At 39.4% G+C, this 22,371-nt stretch overlaps 1 protein-coding gene across 2 annotated transcripts in view; it reads right to left on the minus strand.

The window, feature by feature from the left end:
• The window catches only part of EXOC4 (exocyst complex component 4), an 808,787-nt gene that overhangs the window by 774,620 nt on the left and 11,796 nt on the right, over nt 1–22,371 (minus strand). For both annotated transcript variants that reach the window (XM_017532629.2, XM_037739981.1), the window contains exon 2: nt 12,004–12,193. In XM_017532629.2, coding sequence (XP_017388118.1) covers nt 12,004–12,193 — 190 coding nt within the window. The remainder of the gene's footprint in view (nt 1–12,003; nt 12,194–22,371) is intronic.

Here is a 22,371-nt window from a genome sequence, read left to right on the forward strand (position 1 = left end):
TTTCTATAGGAGTATTTTGAGCCCAAAATCCCTATCAAGCCACACACATGGGTAATTCCCTCCCCACAGCATTGGCCAAAAGCAGGAACAAATGAATTGGAAAGGTTCTAGACAAAGAAATGCCAGGCACAGGTGAGGGGAGGGCATGAGACAGAAAACAGGAGGATGAAGTCAAAGTGGGATCTATTCAACAGTATGATCCTCAGCGCCCAGGGACCCTCAGTCTTCATCAAACAGGCTCCAAAACACTGGCAGCTTGACTTTTCACCCCAACACAGAGGACATATGGCTTCTCCCTTGGGAAAGTGAACTGGTCCAAGTGAAAAGATCTATACAGATAGTGATATCTGAGGTTTCAATGAAGAAACTGCTGAGTCCCTACCCAATCATTATAGACAAGCTCCACAGCACGTTCTGAGCTTCCAATCAGCTTTGTAGTTAGTGCCTGTCTCTTACACACAAATTAGTTAGCTAAGGATCACCTGACATTCACAGAAAGCCTGCAAAATGGAATGACAGGCATCAAAACGACAACAAAAAAAAAATTACTGAAGCCGGACATGAGGGAACAGAAACTATGCAGGAAATAGAATTTTGTGAAACTATAATTAACATCCTTAGGAAAAATAAAAGAAGCTATTACATAAATTAAACAAAGACAGGATGATATAAACATTTTCAAGAAATGAAAAACAACTCTTAGAAATTAAAACTGAAATTTTTTAAATCCAATAGAAAGGTTAGAAGGTATCCTTGTGGAGGAAATCTCCAAACAGGAAAACACCAAAAAATGAGATAGAAGGTAAAACAAAACAAGGGGATTGATCCAAAAGGTCCAATACTTACCAGATAGGAGTTCCAAGGAAGGAAAAGTGGGAAAAAAAATGGAGTGAAAAAAATAGTTTTAAATAAATTAAATAATTTTTTTAAAAAACTGCCTGCCCAGTGCAGTGTCTTATTATAATCCCAGCACTTTGGAAGGCCAAGGTAGAGGACTGCTGGAGCTCAGGAGTTCAAGACCAGCCTTGGCAAAACAGGGAGTCCCTGTCTCTACAATAAATTCAAAAATCAGCCGGATATGGTGGCACATGCCTGTAGTCCCAGCTACTCAAGAGGTTGAGTCAGGAGGATCACTAGAGCCTGGGAGATTGAGACTGCTAAGAGCCATGATTATGCCTCTGCACTCCAGCTTAGGCAACAAAGCAAGACTCCAGTTTGTTTGGTTTTTTTTTTTTAAGGAGAAGAAAGAAAAAAATAATGCCAGAACGAAAGACACGAGTTTTCAGATTGAAAAGGCACACCAAGTGTTCAAGAAAATGGAAGGTAAAAAGACCTAAGCCAGGACACATTATTCTGGCATGTAATAACACAAGACATAAAGAGACAATCATAAAAGCTGTCAAAGAAAAAAAGGAAAAAGCAGAACCTATACAAAGCCTTGTGAATCAGAATGACATCAGATTTCTCTCAGCAGCAACATTAAAAGCCACAAAACAAAAAAATGATATACCTTCAAAATTTTAAGACAGAATTATTTCCCGGAAGAACTACCAATCAAATATGAGGAAAGAATAAAGACATTTTCAGGCATGCAAGCTCTCAAAAACTCAACTTCATATGCACCGTATCTCAGCAAACTACTGAAGAATGTGTTCCACCACTACAAGAGAAAACAGAAGAGAAGAAACAAGGGATCCAGGAAATGCAATACAGAAGCAAGGCAAGAGGACTATCCAATCAGTAACTTCAGGAAAACAACAACACAACTGCATAAGAGAAAACATAATCACCGTGCGCTGTATGGCTTGGATGTAAATATTAGTGTAGTTATAAAAAGGTAAGTACTGATCATCTATTTAACCAAAACTAGAATACAACTACATAGAGAGGATGAAGAAAGAGGATGTGGTGGGATGGGGGAGAGATTGGGAAGGCGGCTAACTCCTCATCTTCCATAGTTGGAAGCTAATATACAATATTTAAAACAAAAAAACACAGCACAAGCACACTATTAGAAACAGAAATACCTAAAACAGAAAAACTGAAAGAGTAAAAGCACCTCTGAGATGTTGGAACTGGGACTGATATAGGATTAGGCAGGAAAGTCCAGGCTTGTATCATCATTTGTGATTTTATTTAACTTTTAAACATATCTCTCAAAGCCATTCCTAGATTCCACTGGAGTTCTTAAAAGTCTCTGGGTTAAGAACTCCAGCTATCAAATCATTCAATTTTAAATCTCTCTTTTTTTTTTTTTTTTTTTTTGAGATGAAGTCTTGCTCTCTTACCAGGCTCGAGCACAGTGGCGCAATCTTGGCTCACTGCAACCTCCACCTCTTGGGTTCAAGCAATTCTTCTGCCTCAGCCCCCCGAGTAGCTGGGACTACAGGCACGCACCACCATGCCCCGCCAATTTTTTTTCTATTTTTAATAGAGACAGGGTTTCGCCATATTGGCCAGGCTGGTCTCAAACTCCTGACCTTGTGATCTGCCTGCCTCGGCCACAAAAAGTGCTGGAATTACAGGTGTGAGCCACCCCGCCTGGCTCCATTTTAAATCTGAGCTGAAATCTGTTAGAATCTGACTTCCGATAGCCTACTTATCTCACCTTGCTACTATAATTCTCAGCTTTTTCCTCTATGTGTAATGGTTACTGCGGAAAGAGTTAAAAATAAATTTTATGTCATGCAACACCGAACTAGTAGGCTCTTGATCAGAGTGGGGAACAAACTTACAGGGTGTCAGTGTAAACTCCTGTCTGATTGGAAAAAGACAACTGTGGCATTTCACACTAGGATATATACAAGGTAATCAGCTCAATTCTCACTTTTGCTTACTACATGGAAGGAAAAGTGAAGTCAAATTTGTGGGAGGTAAAAAATTGGCGTCAGGCTGTATAGAAAATGACATCACCAAAATTCTCTAAACCGTAGAAACAAAGCTACAAACCAACGAAACTACAGGTACTTTTTTGTTTTTTGTTTTTGAGTCGGAGTTTCGCTCTTGTTACCCAGGCTGGAGTGCAATGGCGCAATCTTGGCTCACCGCAACCTCCGCCTCCGGGGTTCAGGCAATTCTCCTGCTTCAGCCTCCTGGGTAGCTGGGATTACAGGCATGCGCCACCATGCCCAGCTAATTTTTTGTAATTTTAGTAGAGACGGGGTTTCACCATGTTGACCAGGATGGTCTCGATCTCTTGACCTTGTGATCCACCCGCCTCGGCCTCCCAAAGTGCTGGGATTACAGGCGTGAGCCACCGCGCCCGGCCTACAGGTACTCTTAATACTAAATTGCCCTGAGGCTTCCGCTTTATGATTAGAAAGTCACAGACAAGAAAAATGTTTTTTTTTTTAAATTGGGGGAGGTCAAGCGTGGTGGTTCACACCTGTAATCCCAGCACTGGGAGGCCAAGGCGGGCAGATACCTGAAGTCAGATGTTCGAGACTAACCTGGCCAACACGGTGAAACCTTGTTTCTACTAAAAATACAATAATTAGCCGGGCATGGTGGTACACGCCAGTAGTCTCAGCTACTCAGGAGGCTGAGGCAGAAGAATTGCTTGAACCTGGGAGGCAGAAGATGCAGTGAGCCAAGATTGCACCACTGCACTTCAGCCTGGGTGACAGAATGAGACTCCGTCTCAAAAAACAAAAACAAAAAAAACTCGGGGGATAGGGTCCGTCAGCCACAACAAGGAAGAAACATGAAGAATCTCAAAAACATTATGCTGGCTAGGGGAAGGATAGCATTAGGAGAAATACCTAATGTAGATGACGGGTTGATGGGTGCAACAAACCACCATGGCATGTGTATACCTATATAACAAACCTACACGTTCTGCACATGTACCCCAGAACTTAAAGTACAATAAAAAAAAATTATGCCAAGCAAAAGAAGCTAGACACAAAAGAGGGTATAATGTACGAAGTTCCAGAACAGGCAAAACGAATCCATAGTGCCAGAATTCAAATCAGTAGTTGCTTGGAACAGGATGTGAGAGAGAACTGACCACAAAGAGGCAGGAGAGAATTCCGGGGTGATGGTAACACATTCAGGGATATATACGTTTGCCAAAACTCATTGCACTGCACTTTCAAAACACGTGCATTTTACTGTATGTAAACTATACCTCAATAAAGATGGAAAATGCAGCCACTATGGAAAATAGTATGGAGGTTCCTCAAAACATTAAAAAATAGAACTACCATATGATCCAGTAATTTCACTACAGGGTCTCTATCGAAAAGAATTGAAATCAGTATGTCAAAGAGATATCTGCACTCCCATGATCACTGCAGCTAAGTGTCCATCAACTGATGAATAAAGAAAATATGGTATAAACACAATGGAATACTATTCAGAATTTAAAAAGAAGGAAATCTGTTCAGGCGCGGTGGCTCACAACTATAATCCCACCACTTAGGGAGGCTAAGGTGAGTGGATCACTTAAGCCCAGGGGTTTGAGATCAGCCTGGGCAACCTGGTGAAAACTCATATCCATAAAAAATACAAAAAATTAGCTGGACATAGTGGTATGCACCTGTGGTCCCAGATACCAGGGAGACCAAGGTGGGAGGATCGCCTGAGCTCAGTAAGTCGAGGCTACAGTGAGCCAAGATCGAGGCACTGTACTCCAGCCTGGGAAACAGAGTGAGACCCCGTCTCAAAAAAAAAGAAAGAAACTCTTGTCTTTTACAACAACATGGATGAACCTGGAGGACATTATGTTAAGTGAAACCAGCCTGACACAGAGAGATGACTATTGCATGATTTTCCTTATATGTAGAGTCCAAAAATTCAAACTCATAGAAGCAGAAAGTAGAGCAGTTGTTACCAGGGGCTTGGGGTGAGAGGATGGGTTGAGATGTTAATCAAATAATATAATACTTCAGTTAGACAAGAGAAGTAAGTTGAAGAAACCCACTGTACAACATAGTGACTACAGTGAATAACAATGTATTGTATGCTTAAGAATGGATGAAAGGGTACATTCTAAGTATTCTCACCACAAATAACTGACAAGCATGTGAAGTGATGTGCATGTTAATTAGCTTGATTTAGTCATTACGCAATGTTGACGTATTTCAAAACACCATGCTGTATACAATATATGCAATTTTTATTTGCCAATTTTTAAAAATTAAAAAATGAAGTTTTTTTTAATGGTGAAGATGAAACAGAGCTATACCCATCAATGAATAATAACATTCAAATCTTAGAAAAGTACCAAATTCCACTGAAACATTTATTTTTCAAAACTCTGTTCTTTTATAAATGTGATAACAGTATTTTCATTTCATTCTATTTAATTTATAAGGAAAATTAAGATTGAAAAATCATGTTACTCTGGTTCTTCCTTAAATCTATGAAAAGTCAGCTTGTTCAAGCCATGACATCAAGTCAGGGACAAATTTCCTTTGCTTTCTCAGAGGTTTAGTAACTTTACTGTTGCTCATAATCACCTGTTCAGCAATAGCTAAAATTTCACAAAAACTGCAAGTCACCCTAACTAGAGACTATTAGAAAAAGAGAAAAGAAAGAACACAGAGCCCAAGAAGCTATTATGAATAGAAATATGAGACAATACAGACAGCAGAGAAGCTGAAATTTTTGCAGACCTCTCTTGGGAAAGATAAAGGGGCGAGAAAAGCTAATGGGGCCTTTGAATACACTCCCTTAGCATTTGCGAGAGGAAGACCAGAGACATATATAGTGAGAGGGGCTGATGGACACAGGCCTGGGGAAGAGAATGGAAGGCTGTAACTTTAAAGTCATAAAATCTGAAAAGTACTAAATTTGGGCCAGGAAGTATAGGCTCATGCCTGTAATCCCAGAACTTTGGGAGGCCAAGTTGGGCAGATTACCAGAGGTCAGGAGTTCAAGACCAGCCTGGCCAACATGGTGAAACTCCATCTCTACTAAAAAATACAAATATTAGCCAGGCATGGTGGTGGGTGCCTACAATCCCAGCTACTTGGGAGGCTGAGGCAGGAGAATCACGTGAACCTGGAAGGCAGAAGTTGCAGTGAGCCAAGATCATACCACTGCATTCCAGCTTGGGCACAAGAGCAAGACTCTGTTTCCAAAATTAAAAAGTGCTGAATTTGGATCAAGAAGAAGATAAAGAAGGGAAGGAATGCCTCTGAGTATACATATTATCTGTAATAAAATACAATAAATATGCAAACAGCTCATTGAAACTATAGACTAGGAATGTCCTGAAAAGTTATCTATGAGCCAAGGACAGTAAATGAAAATGAATGTGTTGACATTATTCTTAATTTTAAAAGTATAAAATATTGAGATGTCTTGTTTTTGTTGAATTTTGTTGGCAAAAGTAAATCTACATAAAAGCATTATCATAGGTTTTCTCCTACCGTAAGAGACCAACCCAATTTTTTCCATGAAGTCTTATAGAAAGCGCCTAGAAAGAACGAATCTCGGAAATACCATGCATTGTTCTGTTTAAAAGCCTTTTAGAACTACAGATTATTTTTAAACTACCTTCAATCTTTTATAGCCCATGCATTCTTTCCCTGGGTTTTTTCAGCTGCCATTCTAAGGCCTGAAATTCTGAGAGGCTCCCCTCAACCCTTTCCAATATCTTCCTTTGAGCTGCAGAGCCTGAATAAATACAGTACACAAATACACACGCACCTGAACTTAATGGAAAGAAAGATCACCTCATGGTTCCTGCAACTGCATTAATGCCCTCTAGAGTGCTGTACACACTTAAAATTGTATCTTGTTATTACCCACTGTTTAGTATGTCCATCTCTAGAAACCCAAAGGCCTTCTTCCCTTTTTCATACAAGCAGCTAGAATTTTCCATCTTGTATTTGGGCTGTAAATAACTTCCTACCAAACGATGTTGTTCAACTAGGACATTTTTTATATTAAGGCTATTCCTCATTCTAATTCTACCTTTCAAGGTATACTCTCATTTAAAAGCCAAAATTATTTTAGGTACACATTAAATAATGAATGTTTCAATACTCAATGATTAAGCCCGCCCTAACAACTTCACATAAATAATCACGTATAGTTCTTCTCATTATAGGCAAGAAAAATGAGATTCAGAGCTTAATCTAGCACCAATAGGGCAGCCAAAATTGGGATAAAATATTAAGTGTTTGTGTGCACATCACAACAAAGCCAAGTATCTCCCCTCCACCTACCCTGCTCCAGTGATAAGCATTAGACTATATTGCAACTTTAAAGAAACCTGAGGTCATCTCATTCACCTAGTACACCATAGAGAAACATACCAATTCATTTGGCCCAAGTCCCCAATTTGTATCAACTCACATCCATCTATTTTGGTGCTGCTGCTATAATAAGCTAATCATAATTACGAGAGACATTGGCAGAACCTATGGAATTGGAGGTTTTCCAATGCAATAACATCTCATTTTGAGAAATTTTACAATGCATTCAAAAGTAATACAAATGCCCAGTTATTCTGCTTATTGTCCACATTACTTGATCTGATCAATTGTACATGGTATCAAGGCTGAGCTTATGAGCCTTCCATGAGACCTAGTCTCTGTAAAAAAAAAAAAAATATTTTTAATTAGCTAGGCGTGGTGGCAAGCGCCTGTAATCCCAGCTACTCAAGAGGCTGAGGCAGGAGGATCCCTTGAGTCTAGGAGTTTGAGGCTGCAAAGAGCTGTGATGGCACCACGGCACTCCAGCCCAGACAACAGAGACGGACGGACAGAAGGAAGGAAAGAGACAGAGACAGAGAGGCAGGGAGGGAGGGAAGGAAGGAAGGAAAAGAAAGAAGTAATTTAAAAAAAAAAAAAAGCTTTGACTATCAGAAAAGAAAGTTAAATCCATATGTCAGCTCATATGTATCCTCAAAAGCATAGACTCTACCAATATAATATAAATCAGTGTATAAAAGTAATGTTAAAAAATGAGACGTGTAGGCCAGGCACAGTGGCTCACACCTGTAATCCCAGCACTCTGAGAGGCCAAGGCAGGGGATCATTTGAGGCCATGAGTTTGAGACCAACATGGGCAACACAGAGAGAAAAAAAAAATCTGTAAAAGTCTCTGAAAAAAAAAAAAAAAAAAATCAAAAAAATTAGCCAGGCTTGATGGAACGCACCTATGGTCCCAACTATTCAGGAGGCTGAGGCAAGAGGATCACCTGAGCCTGGGAGGTTGAGGCTACAGTGTACTCATGATGATGCTCCTGCACTCCAGCCTGGGTGGTGGAGAGAGACCCTGTCTCAAATGGGAAGCATAAACAGTTTTGTGGTCTCAAGCTTTAAAAGGTGACAATGCACAAATATGAACATCTTCATCTGCCTTGGTTCCCACTGAAATCTATTTCCAGCCCAGCAGCTGGAGTGGGCCATTTAAAATGTTAACCACATCATGTCATTCCTGTGCCCAAAACCTTACAAGAATCATTTTTCCCCTTATACTCAAGAGTTAAAAATCGATGTCTTTCCAGTGACCTACAAGACCCTACGTGACTTCCACCCACCCATCCACCACTCCACACCACATGCCCCAGCTCTCTCATCTCTCTCCTGCCATCTCTCCCCATGCCTCAATTTGCTTCAGCTCGCCAACCACCTTGCTGTTGCTGCTCCAAACCTCCAATCATGCCCCTGCCTTAGGACCTGGGCACCTGCTTCCTTTCTTCCTGGAGTGTTCTTCCTGACACTCTCCCTAACCTCCTTTAGGTGTTGGCTCACATGGGAACTCAGTGAAGCCTTTTCTGTCCAACCCAGCTAAAACAGCAATGCCTAGTCTCCCTTCCTTGCAGGGTGGGGGTGAAGGGTGGTGGGGGTGGGGGGGTGTGGGTGTCTGTGTAGCACTTCTTACCAACCGCTATACCACACTTTACTTACATATTCATTTACAGTCTGGAGTCTGTCTCCCCTGATTAGAATGTAAACTCCACAAGGACAGAAATGTTTGTGTTTTCTTCACTTCTATACCCTAAAATCAGAACAATCCTCAGCACAAAGCAGACACTAGATACACACAATACATACATGTTGTTAAACATTATCTGTTTGTTTTCTATCCTCTCATTTGCACATAAGCTCCATGAGGACAGGAACTGTTGTTTCCCACTCGTGCAGTCCTAGCACCTAAAACATAACCGGCAATGTAGCAGCCACTAGACAAATACTTGCTGCATGAATCCTTATTCATCTGGCAGAGAAGAGAAAGAAAATTTCAACTCAGATCTACACATTCTCAGCATCTTGCTGGGCTCTGAGATAACGTAGCCCAATTGTTACTGAATCATCCATGTTTTCACTTTAAAAAAATGCATACCTGTATTTCATATATAATCGAAAGTGCAATTAAAAACCAAAAATGACAGGAAAAGATTAGTGAGAAAGCATCAGTGTCTCCTTGGTGATAAGAAATGGACTGTCATGGCCAAAATTGTCAAATTATGCAACAAAAACAAATTCATTTTCATTGTCCCCCAACGCTTTTATTTTCACATTAATCAATTATTAAAGGCTCTTTTGAAAAGAGCTTTGACCCTTTCTCTTCCCAATATTGAAGCTAATTCATAACCCAGAATAATATAGCATTTACTTTCTTGACAACTATCAGATATAATAAAGTTTTGTTATTTTCTTTTGCTCAAAACTCTGGCATACTGAAAATGAGGATGGTAAGAAACGTGGCTACTAAAACAAATGTGAAATGATCAAGACAAGGCTCTTTTTCAATATCAGACAAACATTCTTTGTTTGCGGCAAAGATGCTATCGACTCAGAGTAACAGGAAGCAAAGCAGAAATCACTGCTGGTGCTTCCCATGAGATTAGGACAAAGTCCTTTCAGTCAACCGGACTAATCAGAAAACACAAATACCATGAGGTCCTTCATCTTTGCTGTGATTACCCGAGGCAAAGCCAGAAGGTCGGCAGCTCTATACATTCATGGTCTGACCCCTCTTGAGCTTAGAATGTTGGGTCAAAATGGACTGCAGTTTACTTTAAATCTAGAGCAAGTGATCTATAGCTTTACCTAGTTTCACAGATAAATACATAGGATGAACTCAGCACTTATAAAGGTAAAGAATTACAGTATTCCTTTCAAAAATGCCCAGTTATACCCGGGCATGATGGTGTTTGCCTGTAATCCCAGCTACTCAGGAGGCTGAGGCAGGAGAATTGCTTGAACCCAGGAGGCGGAGGTTGCGGTGAGCCGAGATCATGCTATTGCACCTCAGCCTGGGCAACAAGAGCAAAACTCCGTCTCAAAAACACAAAAATAATGCCCAGTTAATTTTAAAATGTAAAGAGGTAAACACGTGGCTTCCAAAAAGGTTAAGAGCATACTAATTCTGGAACTAGACTCTTTGAAGCTGAAAGTCACATATCATCAGTATTTGTAGAAGCATAATTGATGTATCTGCTTACAAAATCATAATGTAAGGTTTAATGGACAGAAAAGAAAACATGAAGATGCCATATGCACAGCTATTCCTGGGCAGATACAGGCCAGGCAGTCCCCTAACCAGTCTCATAGCACAGGGCAGCTAATTTTAAACCATGCATCCCTAAGTCCCACAATGGTAGGGGGGGTACCAAGCATGAAGCTTTGGACCTCTCACCCCAAAACCAAATAAGAGGAGAGCATTGCCTCTCTTAATGTCTGATATGCTGGTATTCTGCAAAATATCATAGCTAAAAAAAAAAAAAAAAAAAAAGGTTTCTGTTGCTTTAAAAATGCCTGAAAACCAGCAGCAAAGGCTTTAGAATAAGGGAGACCAGAGTTCAAATTCCAAATTCATTGAGAGATAATTAGACATAATCAGGCCTTGCAAAGAATCAGTGTTCATAAGTGGTAGGAATCATTGTTATTTATCACAGGCTAGTACCAAAAGGTATTAAAGGAGTGATCTCAAAATACACAACTGAGAACCACATAACTTCAGTGTTACAGTACATAACCCTTATTTGATCAGTTCATCCTCTGGCCAATTACGAAAATACTCCTTACAAACCCATTTTATCCCTTAAGTACTAAAGACATAGTACAGCGAAGGAACAAGGAGGGGTGGGAGAAGAGAGAGAGAGAAAGAATGTAGGGGAAGAAGAGGAGAAGGAGGAGAAAAAGGAAGAAAGATAACAAGAATAAAAAATAAGAAACTGTTCCAAAACATGAAAAGAAAATTACAAAATAAAATTTAATACACACTAGTCACAACTAAAGCACGATATTCAAGAATTTTGGTTTTTAGCCAGGCGTGGTGGGTCACACCTATAATCACAGCACTTTGGGAGACTGAGGCAGGAGGACTGCTTGAGCCCAGGAGTTCAAGGCTTCAGTGAGGCACCACTGCACTCCAGCCTGGGCAACAGAACAAGGCTCCATTTCTATTTTAAAAAAAAAAAAATTGTTTTCATAAACATTTCATTATATTTTTAAATAATTTGTAGGTTAAATTTTCTTCACTTTACAAAAAATACCAAGAATCCATAATAATTGCAGACAAATCACAACCAACTTTAGTGTAGGAGATATACTCTCTTATGTGGTTTGGATTCTGATAAAAGGGTATTCAACTGGCTGCCCTCCAACTCATTTAACTGTAAACAGGTTGGCCATTAAGATTCAGAACAGGCATTGACTCAACAGTCAGAATATTATGCTTTGTTGTTTAGATGTGTGAAGTACAGGAATAATTGCTAGAATGAGAATGGAGAATACGAGGGCCAGTACGCCTCCTAGTTTGTCAGGGATGGATTGTAAGACACAAGCAAGGGGAGGCCATCACATTGCAGTGAGAAGTAATGGCAGAACCAAGGATAAGACACAGGGGAGAGGAGAAGTCAGCCGGGGATGCCTTCTGTGATCTTTCCCAGCCAGGCTTTCCAGATACCTGCAGAAAAGTGGCATTTTGAATCAATTGTTAAGAACCATTAGCCACTACTATGGCTCCTCTCCAAGCTGTAACACCTATACTGACAGGAAGTGCTGCCATCACCAGACAAGAAGAAAGGAGGAATACCTGCTTTATTTTATTTCGGGAGTTGGTGATGCGCTCTGTGATGCTCTGGTATGTGCGAATGGCTGTCGTCAATTCTGTGTAGTGCTGCACGATCAATTCATCCAGGTCACGGTCACATTTCTCATAGGCTTCTTCAAGGCGGCCCTTCTCATTTTCCCTGTCTTCGACATCGTCACTAGTAGACAGAGTCCTGGTGAAAGCAGAGAGTAGATCAAGCTGAGTAAACTTAAAGTAAAATGCAAAAGAAAGCTGACTTAGTCCAGATGCTAGCACATTCATCTTACTAAATGGGAAATGAAATAAGTTACCAAAAGAAAACAGAAAACTTCCTCCACGGTTAATTCCAATAGCCCATCTAAGTGGATTTGTTGTTGCCTATCCAAGGCGCCCTTCTCTTCACCTGTGTCATGGGCACTAGAACTGATTTTAATCAGACAGCAGGCAGGCATGAACTGTTCAAGAGACTGGGTAACTCTTGATTTGAGTGAACTGTTGTAATTCCTAATAATTCCATTCTCCTTATCAGTGACAAGTCTGGTCAATGAGATAGACCTAAGGAAGTACTAGGAACAATTTTCTGCAAGAATAATAACAAGAAAAGGTCCCTTTCCTAACCCTAGATATCACTGTACAAAGGTAAGATACGCAAGACACTTCAGCCATGTTACAACTATGGAAGGAAAAGCCAAGAGGAATGCCAAGCTACCACTATGTCCTTGGCCACCAAAGCAGCCAGCCCTGCAGCTGCCTTACCCTCAGGACTTCTTAGGGGAGATAATAAATATCCATTGTTTAAGTCATTTTCAATTGCTCTTCTTTCATACATAGCTGAAAGCACAGTAACTGATAAAATACAATGAGGAAGCACCTTCCAAACAGCTCATTTGAATGACCTGAATTTGGTATGGAGCCCCCAGCAATCTGGAAATAAGGTCATATTAATTCTAAAATCTCTTACAATAGCAGTCAGCCAAGCTATCCTACAGGACGGTTCCTGCACTCACTCGTCTTCAAACAGCACTAACAAGATTGATATGAATCAACAATAAGCAGGGAATGAGATAGATATACTTATTAAAAATATTTCAATAACTTCGTTTGATACGTGGACCACAGATCTTTGTTTCCTCTATCTTTCTCGGATAATTTTTTTTAATTTAGTATTGTAATCAGTAACAAAAGAACCTTTTCCTCTTATCTGTTGGCTGTGGTAATTTAGAGTTTCATTAAATTCCCTCAGATTTGTCAGCTTATACATTCAGCCTAGTTTATTTCATTTATCTTTTTTAATTTAGGGAGGGGGATATTTTAGGTTCTATGACGGATGCCATCAATTATAAGTCCATCATTAGAACTGCTTTCAGAGATGGTCTGTCAGCAAATCAATCACATATCCACTTCCAGGTATTTGCAGGCAAAATACTGTACAACAATCTACTCTGAACTGTCATTTAGAGCAAACGATCTTAACTCATGAGCAACACAATATATAAAATTTCTTTTCCAATTTATAGGGAAATTCAAAGCAGTCTTTGACTTCAATCTAACTTCCAAAAAGAATTTTACAATTATTTTTGTTAGGTGTTAGGGATGCTAAAAGATCAGCTATATCATGAATAGGGGTAGGGGGAGGGCAGGAACAAAGGCAATGGAGGGAAAGGCAAAAGCCACTAAGGACAGTACGGGATGCTCAGGAAAGCAACACTACTGGATACTGCAAGACTTGATTTAAAGCCTTTACATGAGAGATCCCGTTTCCTCATCTGCAAACTGGTGCCCCTAAACGAGACTACTTCCAAAGTTTCTTGCAGGTACAGAATACCACCCAAGTGCTAGACTATTAGAGTAAATCAGAGTGGGGAATGTAAGCGAAACTGGGCTTCAAAGATAGAGCTACCAAGATTACCTGCAATATTTGGGTACAGAGCAGCTTAGCATGTATCATGTCTTCTTCTTGTTTCAATGATACACAACTTTGCTCTTTAAATCTGAAAACTTCCAGGCTATTAATCTAAAGTAAAGCACAATCAGAAAATGCCTTCAATTTATCAACTGTCCCAAAGGTAAGAGTTCCTAGCTGTTTAACTCTATTATTTCCCCTTGTAACAGCAGTCACGGAATTGTCAAAGCTACACTAGATCAGTTTGCCATCTTTACAAGGCTTTTCATGATTTCCACTCCACTACCATTTGTGAAAAAAATATGCCAAACATTTCACATTGTTTACCTTAACTAGTTAGAATTACCATTAAGGAAAATGTCAGGCCCAGAGAGGACACCTTCGCTGGCATCAGCTGTCACTGTTAACGCATTACTGTATCATTAGGAGTTATTTAGGGAATACAAAGGGTTACTAAAATGAAGATTAGAGAGTAAATTGGGTCTACAGGGGGTTCTGCCTCCTATTTTCCTTTTTTCAAGAAAATATTTATTAAGAAATATATATTAAGAAATATCCTGTGCCAGGTTTGCCCCACATTCGAAATGTATCCTCTTGATGTAAACTGGGATAAGTAACATTTTGTCTTTAGTGAAAAGTAATTACAGTATAGAACTCAGAGGGCAAAACCGTTAGAGCTTTTTTTTTTAATTAGAGAAAAGGAAGGCAGCAAGGATAATAAAAATAATAATAGTCTCTAATATTTAGAGAGGCTTACTAGCTGCCAGGAGCCAGCTGTGTTGCACATTTTATAGAATGTATGTTTAATCCCCATATCAGGCCTTTGGAGTAAGTCCTGTTATTATTCCCTCCCCCCTTTTTACCAATGAAACAGCTGAGATTTGAAGAGGTTAAATTAATTTGCACCACCTCACACAACGAAGGTTAGGAATAGTATGGGGATTTAAAACTCAGCTTGGTCTGCTTTCAGATTGCGCTCATAACAGCTACAGAGTGGGGTCTCTTCAGGCAGAGTAAAGCTGCCTGGGTGAGAATCGTGGCTCCACCATATTGACTACTCATGACCTTGGTAATGGCACCTGATTCTGCTCATCTATGAAGCGGAAATACTATGATACCTTCCACATAGGGTTGTTAGTGAGAATTAAATTAGATCAAACAAAGCCTGGAATGTCATTAGCACTCAACAAATGTTGGTTGTCACCATTAGCTATTATTGCTCTAGTAGTAACAGTAGTAATAGCAGCAGCAAAGGCAACAGTGTTTTTCCATAATATAATAAAAAGTACATCTTCTGAAGACAAAAGTTAAAACCCCACCATCCCCAAATACTAGATAACTTAACTCTGGCCATTAGGTTTAAATTCTCCGATTCTCACTTTATTCCTCCTTCATGTCAAGAATGATGAAGGCTGAGATTTTATCCTACTCGCAAGCTAAGAGGGTAGCCACAGTTTCACAGATGCTGGCAGAAGACACAAAACTCCTGGAGCTCCTAAACTCCTCAAGACTTGATCACACCCACAGCACAGCAAGTGGAGAAAGTACAGCATGTTCACCTCAGTTCCCCTTGCCCCCAAGTCCCACCGGGGTTAGGCAGATGGGCCCAAAGAGAAGCCTGCCCACACAGGCAGCTCCTGGAGAAGAACCCTGAGCTCAGAAAACTGAATCTAAGCTCAGAGACTGGACTGGAAACACACCTGCCCCTTGTTCTGGAGGGAGGGACTATCTCTGTCTTCCAAAGCTGTTTGCTAAACAAATGTCCTTGGCAAGATAATCTAAAACAAAGGGCAATTGGTGCTTGGCTCACGAGAACTTCAGAAACACAAGAGACCTGTGGTAAAGTCATTGGGTTCCTTCAAGGATCGAATGCATGGTGCCAAGCAACAGTAGGCAGTGAATATTCATTTCCAAGCTCTGTTTTCTTTTCTGCAATATGAGACCAGAAATACAATGTCTCGGACAATAAATATTTGAGATAAATATTCAATAAAAATGAATAAATCATAGACCATAAAAGCATGAAAGAGCTGACTAATTCTAGGAGAAAGTTCTCATGCATGCTAGCAAATCCCAGCAAATTTCAGCGTGGGATTATCACTAGTCCCTTAACCTGAACAGACAGCAGGGCAGAAGAGAACACTTGTCATTGAGCTCACCCCGCCAGTCAAGTCATGAACTTCTCTTCAGCCTTCTAAGCCTCTGTGCAATGCAGAGCTCTATCAGCTCACAAAGCAATTCACTGCAATTTTGAACAGCTCTGCTTATTATAAAGCCTTCTGTTAAAATAAAATCAGCCTCTTTATAATTTCTACCCATTGATCCTAGTCCCATCTTTTTCTGTAATAGAAAAACGTCTATTCTTTCTTTCATACAATTTCCCTTTAAATGGTAAAGGACTCCCAATAGTTCTTTCTTGGGTTAAACACCTCCAATTTCTTCAACTGTTTCTTCCACACCATGACTTCCAGCAGCCCACCATCCTTCTTCCTTTCCTCTGAAATCACCTCAAAAACAGGTAACTCTCACATAGAACTATGTGCCAGGCATTAATCTAAGTGGCTTACACATAATAATTCATGTATTCAAAACAACCTTATGAGGTAGGTACCTGTATTAGTCTGTTTTCATGCTGCTGATAAAAACATACCTGAGGGGGGCAATTTACAAAAGAATGAGGTTTACTGGACTGACAATTCCATGTGGCTGGGGAGGTCTCATAATCATGACAGAAGGTAAATGGAACGTCTCATGTGGCAGCAGACAAGAGAAGAGAGCTTGTGCAGGGAAACTACCCCTTTTAAAACCATCAGATCTCATGAGACCCATTCACTATCAAGAGAAAAATGCAGTACAGGAGAGACCCACCCCCATAATTCAATCACCTCCTACTGAGTTGCTCCCACAACATGTGGGAACTGTGGGAGTTAAAATTCAAGATGAAATGTGGATCCAGGCAAACCATATCAGTACCATACTTTGCAGAAATAAAGAGACTGAGTTTTTTATTCAAGGCACAGTCTTTAAGGAGCAGAGTCTGACCTCAAACCTGGGCCGTATGACTCTTCTTGGCTTCACTAATCTGCCTCTCAGATGTGCTCAGAAGTGAACACAACATACTTCCAAATGGAAAGAGGTTTTATGTTGCAGAACATGAACACTATATTTCTAATAATTTAGCCTAAAACTACATTGCATTTTTTAAAATATAGTACAAAAATTATCTGAGATCCCTTTGACAGTAAGTGCTGACACGTCAGCTCTCACTCATCCTCACTCATCCTCTACCTGTCAAATTTTAAAACTAAATGCAGAAATTTACATGCATCCTTGTGTCGTACATGTTTGGAAAGGACGGTGAAAGTGAGGCACAAGATACAAACTACTGAGTGTCTATAATACACCAGGCAATACAGTGGTTATTTTGCATAATTAATCTAAGACAATACTCAAAGCAGTCTAGTATAATAAAATATTATCACCTGCCTTTTTACAGATAAGGAATCAGAGGCTCAGAGAGGTAACGTAACTTATACAAATGCACACAGTTAATATCAGAGTTGAAATTAAAGCTAAGTATATTTGACTCTGAAATCCATGCTCTTTCTACTATACATGTTACAAAATCCTATTTTTTCTGCCTTCAGCTTCTGAGCTACAGGACTGTACTCTCATCAAGTCACAGTTCATAGGTAAAGAGAACAGCAGACAGCTAGAGATGAAAAGAGAGCACCAAGCAGCTTTTTCAGTAATAACAGTCTTGAGTCTGGACAAGATTCAAAAGCATGAGCTAAATAAAAGACATGATCAAAGGACAAATGGTATAACGTTGCCAACCCAAGATGTATTCAAGTTATTCAATCACTCTAGATTTTTTTTCCATTCCCATCTCAAAACGATTATGACTTAAAAACCATTGTCAAGTTCATGGAGGAACATAAAAGAATAAACTAGATTCCCGTTAAGCCGGACACAAAGACATTTCTGGATCATTAAGAATTTTTCACTAAGACAGCTCTGGTATTTTGCATGATGAATTACATCTTAACCATGACTAATTAATCCCCAGGACGGAATCTGTTTACATAAAGGGCTAAAACAACCACGGTAACATGTTAAGTTACTGTTAACGGCATCTAGTAGGAACAGATACTTTTCAAAGTTCTAGTGGATTCACAATCGTGAGCTCCAAGTGAGTCCCATAAACAAGCATTAAAACCCAGGGTAAATAGAGATCTAAAGCTGAATTTGTCTGTTTCCTGTTTTCATACTAGCTTCTGTATTTCAGTGTAATCGATCAAATGTTTTGAAAGGAAAATAACCAGTCACCATCCCTGGTTCCTTCTGTGGAGCAATTTTGCTTTCACTTTGGACTTAATAGAGTAATGGAGTCCAGATAGGAGAAAACACATAAAAGTCAGTATTATTCTTAAAGACAAAAGAAAGATCAAATAAAGGAAAAAGCACATCTGTGAAAATAAGGTCAGTCACCAAAGCATTCCACTCAAGTGGAATAAAAGGATGCAAAAGGAAAAACCCAAATCTAGAATACTACCATTAGGAATACACCAGAAAAGTCTCTTACTACCTCATCAAGTACATCAAACAAGAGCCATCTGCATACACATTAAAGGAACACAGGTTCTGGAATTTTTTAAAAACCCAGATTCAAATAGAGCTCTGCAACTTTCAAGCTGTCTGACCTTCAGTAAGTGACTTAACTTTTCTGTGTCTGTTTTTTTCTTTGTAAAACAGGTAAGATAATAAGAATACCTGCCTCACCAGGATGTTTTAAGGACTAGAGAAATACGTGACTGCATTTTGAAAATATAAAGTGTGACAGAAGTGTTGGCTGATATATTATCAGGAACAAAATAAATAATCTATCAATCACAACACTGTTAGCCCAAATCCCCTGAAGCCTACCCCTTTCTAAAGTTCCTGAGGATATTTATTTCTGAGCTGAGATCAGATCTTTTCTTTATATTCTTACAGTGCCTGGGTACATTAAGTGCTTAGTAAAAGCTAATTAATGAGCAGCAGTGCGATGAAAGATCTGGAGAGGTCATGGAGGACGGTTCTCAGTCTTAAGAAACAATTGCAACTGAATTGTCTCACATGAAATGCAAGCACAAAAATCTGCAGAAAAGAACAAATGACAGTTACTCGTGACCCTATTTAATTCACTTATTCATTCAACAAATATTCACTAAGTATCTATTACTTACCAGGCACCGTTCTAAGGGGCCAGAGATACATACAGCAATGAACAAAACCAGTTCCTCCCTCATGAAGCTTATATTCTAGTGAGGGGAGCTGGGAAGTAGCAGCTACACAAAAGCCGCAGCAGGCAAGGAGGGAGGCTACTTCACATAAGGAGGTCAGGGAGGGCCTCTCAGATAAACATGGCATTTGAATACAGCTAACTAGGAAGTGAGAGAGAAAGGGCACTCTCTGGGAAGCTGATTCCAGAGAGAACAGACCCTGAAACAAGTGTGTTTAGCCTGCTCAAGGAATATGAGATGGGAAGGAGGTCAACGTGGCTTTAGAGACTTGAGGAAGAGTGACAGTGATAGGAAATGAATCAAGGAGAAAACTCGGAGCCAGACCAGGCACAACTTTGTGGGCTTTTACTCTGAGTGTCCTATGAAGCTACTTGGGGGTGAACACCCAGCCAAAAACTGAAAACTTTTCAACCTGTATTTAATGGTGAAACTGGGTAACAAGATCTACATTCAAGTTTCATTTTAATTATATCCCATCTCTTCCCCAAAAAGATATGAAATGGTTTGTAAAAGAATACAAATAATAAAAAGTCAAATACAAAGGAGAAAATGGGACTAAAGAGATGCAGGGCTAAACAACACCAAACAAATGTAAAACACGACTATGCGGATCATATGGGCAAGCACAGTTAATAGGAAGTGAGCCCCCAAATTAAATCTGAGCTTCCTAGCAGCCCAGACAAAAGGAGACACATCACATGATATAACTCTCATTCTCAAAAATAGGGACTCCAGTTCCTCTAAGGAAGTAAATTTTAAACTAGTCCTAAATTCTAAAAGAAATCTTTCACTTAAAAAGCACAGAAGACCTAATATAGTAAAATATGTCCTTAACAATCTTCTGAAACATGGCCATTTCTTATAAGTTCCTTCAAGAGCATAACATTAAAACTCAACTCAGGCCGAGATTTTGACTGAACATAGCCCAAGTATAAAGTTTTCCAACAATTCATTTTAATTTAAGGCTAGAATTTAGGGAAATACAGGACTAAATAGATCAAATTATGTTTTATTAACTTTAATATTATAAGCCAGAAATGCATGAAGATTAATAAGCAATTGTGAAAAATTAACAGCCTGACCAGGGCTCTTGTCTGAGCCTCAAGACTACCTGTGGGTGATGACAGATTGTCACTCTAGAAGCAGTTTAGGATATTTTATCAAAGTAATAAGAATCCCCAGGGTACCACCTGTTATGAACTGAACTGTGTCCTTCCAAAATTCAAATGTTGAATCCCTGACTCTCACTGTTACTGTATTTGGATACACTGCCTACAAAGAAGGTAATAAAGGTTAAGTGAGGTCATAAGGGTGGGCCTTAATCCAAACTACATTCAACATCCTTTGAAGAAAGGAAGTGGAAGGAGACGCCCTCTCCACTCACTTACACAGCAAAGGCCATGTGACAGCAGAACAAAGAAGCCATCTACAAGCAGGGCAAGAGGCTTCCCTAGAAACCAGCCCTGATGAGCTGATCTTGATCTTGAACTTGCAGCTTCCAGAACTATGGGAAAATACATGTCTATTGGTTTAGCCACCCAGTCTTTGGTGTTTTGTTATGGCAGCCCAAGCAGACTAATACACCACACTTTAAAACACAGGCAGTATTATTTTGGTTGGTTAATGTCTCAAGATAGATGTTATCAGTCACTCTCCTTAGTCATAAGCAACACAGACTCTTGGCAAATCTACAAGAATTAGCTGCCTCATACAGCCCCAGATAACTAAACTAATTAACCGGCTATAAGAAATATTTAATGTAATACACCTGAATTTTGGCGACACCTGCAGAATAATTAGCACTAAGTCATGCCATCTGAAAACAGTTAATGGGCTTAATGGTCTACTAAGGACATTACTTGTTGGCATCCAGTGACCTCTCCTCCAGGAATAATAAAGATTAACAAAACAATTAATGGAAATCCCTTCAAGCAACTCAGAAAAACTAATTACAAGTAGACCTTCACATATCCAAAAATCACTTATCAGGAAGCAACAGCTCTATAGAGCACATCTACAATAAAAATCAAATCTCCACAGTGACCCCTCCCATTCTTAAAAGTACTCAAAATGGGCACCTAACTGGATCAACTATGTCACTGAATCCCTGCCTTTTCTACTCATCAAGCACGTGAACCGCCCAATCAGCACTACTGTCTCTCTTGTTGGGGCAATTCCAATGAGATTTGATTTTTTTTTTTTCTTTTTTTTTTGAGACAGTCTAGCTCTGTCGCTCAGGCTAGAGTGCAGTGATGCAATCTTGGCCCAAATGAAATTTCTTAAACTGCATAATGGAAAGAGTACTAGAGAGGGAGTCATCCTGATTTATTTACAAAATATTCTAAGACATTATCATAAGGCAAAAACTAAGTATAAACTTTCAACAAATGCTGAAGACTAGTTTCAGAACCTCACTCCAAGATGGACAAAAAAAAATTATTAGCTTACTGATCTTTCCAGAACATAATATTCCTGTTGCTACTGATCCCAATGCAAGAAAAAATGTCTACAGCTGATGTGATTCTTTACAACATAAAACCTCACTCCAAGATGGAAAAAAAGTGAATTATTGGCTTACTGATCTTTCCAGAACATAATATTCCTGTTGCTACTGATCCCAATGCAAGAAAAAAAGAGTCTAAAGCAGATGTGATTCTTTACAACATAAATCCTGTTTTCTTTTCCAAATTGCTTTTAACCAGAAGACATTAGGTTATATTATTAGATTTATTCAGCCTTAATTTCACAGTGTGACAGTCAGGTTCTCTTTGCCTTTAAAATACGAAACAGTCAATCTAAGAAATGCCTGACAGCACCATATACCTATTATGTCGTCAGGGAAACGGAAGACAGTCTTAAGTACGAATAGAATCAAAGTACAAACTGAAGAGGAAAGATAGGTAAGAATATAAACACTAAAGAAACAAGTTAAGAAATAGGTCTTCCAAGCCTATTATTCTCAGTTGAATATTGTGTATATGATGAACAGCCTAAATATGCTCCCAGTGAATTATAAAAATAAGAGACCCTCATCATAATTCTGAGTTATTCAGAATTTTGAGTTTAATGTTTAAAAAAAATTACACATTAAAGAAATGTTGGAGATTTGTATCACTATATAATCACATAAGACATGGCTTCACTCAAAGCATAACCAAATCTACATTACACTTTTAAATCGGA

The sequence above is a fragment of the Cebus imitator genome, unplaced genomic scaffold (assembly GCF_001604975.1).
Source record: "Cebus imitator isolate Cc_AM_T3 unplaced genomic scaffold, Cebus_imitator-1.0 Scaffold77, whole genome shotgun sequence".
In the NCBI taxonomy this organism is placed as follows: Eukaryota; Metazoa; Chordata; class Mammalia; order Primates; family Cebidae; genus Cebus; species Cebus imitator.